At 46.8% G+C, this 8,943-nt stretch overlaps 1 protein-coding gene across 1 annotated transcript; it reads left to right on the plus strand.

Annotated features, from left to right (window-relative positions):
* Positions 1-203: 203 nt before the first annotated feature.
* Positions 204-6,247, plus strand: NEFM (neurofilament medium chain). The gene is made up of 3 exons (XM_043986832.1): positions 204-1,350; positions 2,427-2,551; positions 4,213-6,247. Exons 1-3 carry the CDS (start codon positions 241-243, stop codon positions 5,687-5,689), a joined length of 2,712 nt encoding a protein of 903 aa, XP_043842767.1. The 5' UTR covers positions 204-240; the 3' UTR covers positions 5,690-6,247.
* The last annotated feature ends 2,696 nt before the right edge of the window (positions 6,248-8,943 follow it).

Genomic DNA, 8,943 nt, shown 5'->3' on the forward strand with positions numbered 1-8,943 from the left:
GGGGGGCCGGCGAGTCCAGCCCCGGCAGCGGGCCAGCGGCTCCCGGGGCCTCGGCCCGCCCCCGGCCCCGCCCCCCGGCCCCTGGGCCCCGCCCCCCGTGCCTCTGCAGCCCGGCACCGGGCGTGCGTCGGCGGGGCGGCTCCCCGCCCTGCCCCGCGGGCGCCGCGGCCGCCTATATAAGGGGGCGCTCAGCGGCCGGCAGAGCGCTGAGCCGGCCCGTGCCTCCCGGAGCCGTCCACCATGAGCTACGCGCTGGAGTCGCTGGGCGCGCCGGCCGCCTACCGGCGGGTCACCGAGACCCGCTCCAGCTACAGCAGCCGCGCCGGCGGCTCGCCGTCCAGCGGCTTTCGCTCCCAGTCCTGGTCCCGCGGCTCGGCCGGCGGCGGCAGCCTGGGCAGCTCGGGCATGACCGTGTCCTACAAGCGCACCATCCCCCGCAGCGTCTACGGCGGCCTGGGCTCGGCGCTGCTCAGCTCGGCCGAGAGCAGCCTAGACTTCAGCCAGTCGTCGTCTCTTCTGAACGGGACGGCCGCGGGCGGCGGCGTCGACTTCAAGCTGGTGCGCGCCAACGAGAAGGAGCAGCTGCAGGGCCTCAACGACCGCTTCGCCGGCTACATCGAGAAGGTGCACTCGCTGGAGCAGCAGAACCAGGAGATCGAAGCCGAGATCCAGGCTCTGCGCCAGAAGCAGGCGTCCCACGCGCAACTTGGCGACGTCTATGAGCAGGAGCTACGCGAGCTTCGCGCCGGCCTGGAGCAGGTGAACCACGAGAAGGCGCAGGTGCAGCTCGAGTCGGAGCACCTGGAAGAGGACATTCACCGCCTCAAAGAGCGCTTCGATGAGGAGGCGCGACTTCGCGACGACACGGAGGCTGCTGTCCGCGCGCTGCGCAAGGACATCGAGGAGGCGTCCATGGTCAAGGTGGAGCTGGACAAGAAGGTGCAGTCGCTGCAGGACGAGGTAGCCTTCCTGCGCAGCAACCATGAGGAGGAGGTGGCTGACCTGCTGGCGCAGATCCAGGCGTCGCACATCACGGTGGAGCGCAAGGACTACCTGAAGACGGACATCACGTCGGCGCTCAAGGAGATCCGCTCCCAGCTCGAGTGTCACTCGGACCAGAACATGCACCAGGCTGAAGAGTGGTTCAAGTGCCGCTACGCCAAGCTCACCGAGGCCGCGGAGCAGAATAAGGAGGCCATCCGCTCCGCCAAGGAAGAGATCGCCGAGTACCGGCGCCAGCTGCAGTCCAAGAGCATCGAACTCGAGTCCGTGCGCGGCACCAAGGAGTCCCTGGAGAGACAGCTCAGCGACATCGAGGAGCGCCACAATCACGACCTGAGCAGCTACCAGGTAAGCCGGGTCTGGGCAGGACAGACGCGGACCGGAGGGAGAGCAGAGCGTCTCCTAGCCGCAGTGCCCCTCCCATGCCGCTCCAAAGCTCCCCTTCTCCCTGCACCCTCCCAATCCCTTCAGTGCCGTTTCCTGTTCTCCTCCCCACATCACCTCCTCCCAAAGCTTCTGGGTCTCTAGCGCCGCTCCCTCCCATTCCTTTCGCGGCATCTGCCCCACCCCCCTTTCTTTAGTCTCCTTTCCTCTCCTCTGACATAGTCCGCGCCATACAGAAGCTCCCACCCCTCCAAAAATCCCTGTGTTTTAGCCCTTTCTTTAGACCTGCATCTCCTCTCCTCTCCGATCCTCCCCGCCCTGGTCCCCATCCTACATCCCTCCGGAACCAGCCCCTCCCCATCTCTTTGTGTCCTCCGGCCGGCCGAGTACCTTCCATATTTCCTCTTTAGCCATTTAGACGCAGAGTTGGCCTAGCCTAAGAGGAGAAAAAGAAAAACCTTTCTAAGTTCTCATCCTACTGCGAGAGCCTGCCAAACTTCTGGAGCGCCCTCGCTTGCTCTTTCCTAAAATGTGTCTCGGCTTGTGTTTTTTTTTTCTTCCTGAGTTTTTGCATGCTCCTTAAAAAGTCTTAAGAAAAGTTATTGGTTTTCTCATTTGGAGGGGGTTTCAGAAAGCAAAGTAACTTTTACAGTGTCTCCCTGTATCTACGTTGAAAAAATATATATCTTTCCTAAGTTGTAGATATTAGTTAAAAATAAAGATTGAACAGTTTCTCTTTAGAATGCCTCGTGTAGCAAAGGGCAAACTCTTTTACAAAGATCAAAATGCCTCCTGTTATTTGTTTCTATTGTTCATTTCATGTTTGATGTTCAGCTATAGAGATAAAGGCTGGTCCAGAGGGTTTCATGCGTCTAAGGGCACTGGTCCAGAATACTTTCTGCTTAGTGGACATCTCTTAGGAGCGAAAGCTAAGGTCTGGGAGAGCCGGGAAGAGGCAGACCAGGTGTCTGAAGGGAAGGAAATCTGGTTTCAGCTTGCATACTGTTGAATGGAAGGGAACTTGGACTGTCTGTTTTTAGGACACAATTCACCAGTTGGAAAATGAACTCCGGGGAACAAAGTGGGAGATGGCGCGTCACTTGCGGGAATACCAGGATCTCCTCAATGTCAAGATGGCCCTGGATATTGAGATTGCAGCATACAGGTATGGTAGCCCCGCTGTGGACGTGTCTGGAATAATCGCAGCACTGCGGAGTGTTCTGGCAAACTGGCGCCACCCACTTAGATAGAGCTAGGGACGCTGCAGCCTTGGAAGAGTTGGTACTGATGTGAGCATACACCTACACATACGTATACATGTAAAAAAGTTCAAGGGTTGGGTTATTTTTGTTTTGGTTTGGTTTTAGGGTTATCTAGGATTCTTAAACATCATGACTGGCATTAAATGCTGCTTTGCCTTCAATTAAGATACACTAAACCTGGGCAGGGAGGAAAGGGAGGAGGGGGAGCAGGGGGAGCAGGGGGAGCAGGAGTCGGGAGTATTTCTTTGTTTCTCATTCTTTTCAAGTTTAACCCGAGTTTCTTATCCAGTCTAATCTAAGCCAGTTTCTAGGTATTTTGGATCCTTGGGCTTTCATCCAAGATGCCCTTAAGCTCTTTTCAAGGAGAGAGACTTTTTTTTTAAATAATTTCAACCTGTATTCCAAGATCAGAAAAAATCTTGAGATTTTCTCCTCTGCTAGGGGCTCCCCCTTATTCAGAAAAAAAAAAAGGTGCTGGATTGCTATTGCCATCATCTGGCTGATTTTTATAGCGATGATCAGTTGACCAACAGTTCAGCTTTTCCACAGAGTTAGAACCCACAGTGAAAAGTCCTTAATAAAGACATATGTTTCCTGTACCAAAACCCTCTCTCAGTTGAATGGGAGGAGTTGGAATTTTAGATAGACCACTAAATTATAAATATATTTCTTTTTCACTCATGCAATAATCTAAATATACTAACATACAGTCTTTTATGAAATACCTGTTTGACACATAGTAAATGCTTATTTAGGGGTTGGGGGGCACATAATTGAAATGTTACAAGCTCTAGGCCAGGGGGTTCTTAACCTGGAGATTTAGCCCTCCCAAAAAGTTCCATAGATAAATATCAGGGGGTCCATGAATTTTGATAGGAAAAAACCTTTATTTTTCCTTCACCTCTCAGAGAAATTTGGCATTTTCTTTAAATTATTTTAAAAACATTCATCTGAGAAGGGGTCCATAAGCTTCATCATGCTGCTTCAGTGAAGGGTGGTGGGAAGCTAATGCAATAAAAGTTAAGAACCCCTGATCTGGACAGAAAAAAACAGTCTTTTCTATCTAAAGTCTAAGTAGCTATGGGAGGGGGGGTGGATTTGCCTGGGTATTAGAATAGGGTATTTGAGAGTGGGTTTTTTGTTTGTTTTAATGGAGAGAAATATTAACCTAAAGTCTCTACCTACCCCTCATATTCTGGAAGAAGCTAGAGGCTTAAGGAAAAAGCTGCAGCCACTCTATCTGGCCACTAGGGTACCATAGAACAAGTTGTTGCACCAAATGGTGCCCCTCCCTCCCAAGCAGCTCACCTGCAATGTAGTAAGCAGCCAAAGAGATGCTATGCTTAAGAGATTACCAGGGAGTGAACTAGCCACCAAGGATTCTCTGGCCCTGGCTCTGTAAGTAAACCTAAAGTCTCTTAATATTGGGCTTCCAGGAGATTGGTTTTCTGGGATCCTGCTTAATCAAGGCGCCATCTTCACTTAGGTTCATTCACAGTGGGCCCACGTGAAGCTTGGAAGGTTTAGCTCTTGAGTCATATTTCCATGTTCTTTGTCTCCCCAGAAAATTGCTAGAAGGCGAGGAGACCAGGTTCAGTACATTTTCTGGCAGCATCACTGGCCCTCTGTACACACACAGACAGCCTTCTGTCACAATATCCAGTAAGATTCAGAAAACAAAAGTAGAGGCTCCCAAGCTGAAGGTTCAGCACAAATTTGTAGAGGAGATCATAGAAGAGACCAAGGTGGAGGATGAGAAGTCAGAGATGGAAGATGCCCTAGCAGCTATTGAAGCTGAATTGGCTTCTAGTGCCATGAAGGAGGAAGAGGAAAAGGAGGAAGAGGAAGAGGCAGCTGGAGAGGAAGAAATTGTGGCCACCCAGAAAGCAGCAGTGGAGGCTACTGCCCCAGAAGCTGAGGAAGGTGAAGAAGAAGGTGAGAAAGAAGAAGGGGCTGAGGAAGCAGAGGAGGAGGAAGAAGAAGATGAGGGTGCTAAGTCAGACCAAGCAGAGGAAGGAGGATCTGAAAAGGAAGGATCCAGTGAAAAAGATGAGGGTGAACAAGAAGAAGGAGAAACTGAAGCAGAGGGTGAAGAACTGGAGGCTAAAGAGGAAAAAACAGAAGTAAAGACTAAGGAAGAAGTGGTAGAATCTACAACTGTGAAAACGGAGAAGGCCAAGTCTCCTGCTGCCCTGTCTCCACCAGCAAAGTCACCCACAGCAAAGTCTCCTGCTGCCCTGTCTCCCCCAGCAAAGTCACCCACAGCAAAGTCTCCTGCAGCCCTGTCTCCCCCAGCAAAATCCCCCACAGCAAAGTCCCCTGCGGCTCTGTCTCCCCCCGCAAAGTCCCCTACGACAAAGTCCCCTGTAGCTCTGTCCCCTACAGCCAAATCTCCCATGCCAAAGTCTCCCATGCCAAAATCACCAATGCCAAAATCTCCTGTGGAGGAGATAAAAGCTAAAGCAGATGAAGATGAAAAGGAAGAAGCACCTAAAGAAAAAAAGGAAGAAAGTGCAAAAGAGATCCCTGAAAAGAAGAAAGCTGGCTCCCCTGCGAAAGAAACAGCTGCAGAGGTGGACACTGTCACCAAATCCACTAAGGTTGGTTCTGAGAAAGAGGCTGAAGAGGAGGAGGGAGGGAGTGAGGAAGGAAGTGACCAGGGTTCAAAGGGCTCTACAAAAGAAGACATAGCAATCAATGGGGAGGTAGAAGGCAAGGAGGAGGAGGAGCAGGAAACCAAAGAAAAAGGGAGTGGAAGAGAAGAGGAAAAAGGGGTAGTCACCAATGGGCTTGATTTGAGCCCAGCAGAGGAAAAGAAAGAGGGAGACAAGAGTGAAGAGAAAGTTGTGGTGACAAAAAAAATAGAGAAAATTACCAGTGAGGGTGGGGATGGGGCTACCAAATACATCACCAAATCTGTCACCGTCACCCAAAAGGTGGAGGAGCATGAAGAAACCTTTGAGGAGAAACTAGTGTCCACAAAAAAAGTAGAGAAGGTTACCTCTCATGCTATAGTCAAAGAGGTCACCCAGAGTGATTAGGAAAATCAAGCCAGGTGCAAAAGGTTAAGCCATATGACAACTTCCAAATGCATGTGATTGACGGCTTCCAAGCAGAACCGGTTCTCTCATGAGGGCTCCAGACACTGTATTTTACTCTGTGCAACATAAGGGACCTGCATGCAAGCTCAGGGTGTGCTCCCTTCACAGTCTTCGGGGGATTAACAATGCATGATCTGTAATGTACCTAGGAAATTTTTCTTTTTTCCCATTTCCTAAGCTTTTGGAAGGGGGGGACACTCTGGAGGGATGTCTTGAGATGTATTATGCAAAGATTCAACTGAGCCAAAAATCATATTAATACTAATACTAATGATCATGTTAATAATAATAATGATGATAATAATAATAATAATAATGAAACAGAACTCTTAGCCTTAAGAAAGCTATTTATGAATAATTACGTTTACCTCACTGGTGCAATTAAGATGGGCTTTCATTCATGGGAGAACCTCTGACATGCACAGTTTGCAACCTTTTGTGGATTGATGTAAAACATCCCAGCAGTTCTTGCTCAATAAAGGTCATATTGGAAACATGTCTGACTCTTTGATGGTCTCACTTTTAGAGCAAAATTTCTGCTCCTTTGGTCTGTCCTGAAAAGCAAATTAATAGGGGGTTATGAGGGCTCTATATTAAGTCATTCCCCTAGAAGAGGGTTTTGTTTGTTTCAACGTAGATATTTCATTGGGAAGGGAGAGGGGGAAGAAGGATCTCATTTCATTTTTGTGGAGACTTTTCAATGTCTCCACTCCCCTCACTGTTGCAGGTTGCCCAGCTGGTATTATGAGGGAATTTAAACCTAGCTTTTCCTAACTCCAGGTCTATTACTCTCCCTATACACTACTTCATGCTGCCTCTCTGGGTCTCCATAATTCCAGGACTGGTGCCTTCTTCCCTGTGCTACCTCTCAAGAGCCTTTCATTAGGAAAAGGTGCTAGATGCCTTTTCAGTGGACTATGTGCAAAGTGATTTCCCTACCCTAGTGTTAAAGGTGGGAGTGGGGTCAGGCAAAAAAGGGGGAAAGAACAGCATCAATTTTGAAAGCTCTAGTCTCCAGCACTCTGATAGGATCCCAGGAGAAATTTACAAAGGAGCTAGCAACTCACCTCACCCACCTCCAGCATTGGAAAACGGGGACAAAGGAGAGCCACAAGATAAATGTTGTCCCTAAGTCAACTCTCAACTCCTGTACGGTGTAAGTGCAGCAAAGTGTCATGATTTCAATGAATGCTTAAATGGTATAGCAGATACAAATAACACTATTTATAATGTGAATATTTGATGAATAATAATGATGGCATTTCCTATGTGAAAGGAAGCTGGAGATTAAAATCGTCCAACCTATAATAAAAGAGACTGAGACAGAGCTCTGAGCCAAAGACACTTTATTAAGGAGTCCATGGTTCCCTCTAATAAAATAGACCAGATCTTTCTCAACCTGAGATGCCCCCTTCCTCCAGGGCCTCAATTTTATAAGTCTTGGTACCAGATTTGATACCTGAACATTCCAAGGTGGCTATGCACAGTACAGAATCCCATTGGTTGATAAAATCTTGTCTCGGGCCAAAAATGATCCATCAGCTAGAAATGGTATGTCAGCATGGGGAGGAGGGAGTCTCAGGTTGGACAAAGCATGAGGCATCTCCACTAAGTGGTCAGGTCACCTGCTCATGTTGGACAAGAGAATGGTCAAAAGGTACAAAAATAAGTTGGGGGATCTTTCCAAAACATCAAGGCATCCCACCTATGCTGGATTTGGATGGATTTTGAGCAAAACAGGATAGAGATATCTTTCAACATCCTTATCGCTGCACAAGTGAGCCTCATAAGTTGATAAATAGTGAGCATTACATTAAAGTTTGAGGTCTAATATAAAGAACTTATAATTACTACCTCCATGGAATTGTATCAAACTGATTAATACCAATCGGAATAGAATAGGGGGTCCAAGTAAACTATTTCTCACAAAACCATCCCTGATTGGGAAGAGCACTAAATGTGAAGTGAGAGAACCTGGTTTCTTATCTTTTCCTGATCTTGCCCAAGGTCAAACAGGTAGTGGGCTACTTTTCCCAGGGCCTATTTCTTCATCTCTACCATGAAGGAATTGGACAAAACAAGAATTCTTATCCATTTGTATGCCTGTGTGGTATTGATCCATTTGGCTGTCTTGTGAAATCTGCTTCCTCCCTCTCAGAATTATGCTTTTAAGTGCATGAAATAAAATGGGTGGCAAAGAAAATCATATATTACAATAGTATCACTAAAATATTCTAGGTTCATGGAAACCTGAAGAAAATGGATCTTCAAGACTGATAGCATCATGATAAGGGATGCTGTGTTTTATTCCACAAGTACCTAAGAGTGATAGACTCAAAGAGATGTCAATTTCCTGTGTCAGTCAATCTTTTTTGCAGATAAAATCACTTAAACAGTGTTACAGTAGCAAAAGATTCATTAAGAATAATAATATAAAGTCAGTTTTTTCATTAGACAAATGAAAGCATTCCATCCTTTAAAAAAAAGCCCATGATATTATTACATTTTTAAAAGAAGTCAAGGAAAGAAAACCACTCCCTTTATTAATGAATCTAAATGGGACAGTCTGTCATTTCACAAATTATTTCATTAGGATCATAGGTGGAGAGAACTTACAGTTCTACAAGTGATTAGGAACAATGTCATTTAAGACTTGCTAGCTGGTAAAAAAAAAAAAAGCGGGGGTGGGGGGGAGCACATATTTGCTTTTCAGTCAGGTCCTGTCCATTTTTTTCAAGCAACCTAAAAGGAATGTGGGATGTTGGAAAGGCAGCATTTCAAGTACATCTTTATATGTACTTCAAGGATATAACTGTGTCTTCAGAACTGTGAGCTGTGGACAGCTCAAAGGGGGCTACATGGGTCCCTAGCACTCAAAATTCCAAATTGCTTTCATCTATGTCATTTCAGTCTATTTTTTCCAGGAAGGAAAAACATATTCTTTCTAGAGGTAGAATTTCCACATAAATATACAAAAGTAAGCTTAAAAATACACTTGTCTCCATTTCTTATAATACAATGTATATTTTTAAAGTACATTGCCAAATCGCCAATCTGAATTAGTTTAATGATACTACTAATTGTAATTCATTTTAACAGAAGACATGTCAGTGACACATATGTTTTTGGGTTGACCTGCTGAGAAATTCTAGATTTAATATAGACAGGAGCTCTAGATAAAATAAGGAATATTT

This window comes from Dromiciops gliroides, chromosome 2, assembly GCF_019393635.1.
Source record: "Dromiciops gliroides isolate mDroGli1 chromosome 2, mDroGli1.pri, whole genome shotgun sequence".
NCBI classification, from domain to species: Eukaryota; Metazoa; Chordata; class Mammalia; order Microbiotheria; family Microbiotheriidae; genus Dromiciops; species Dromiciops gliroides.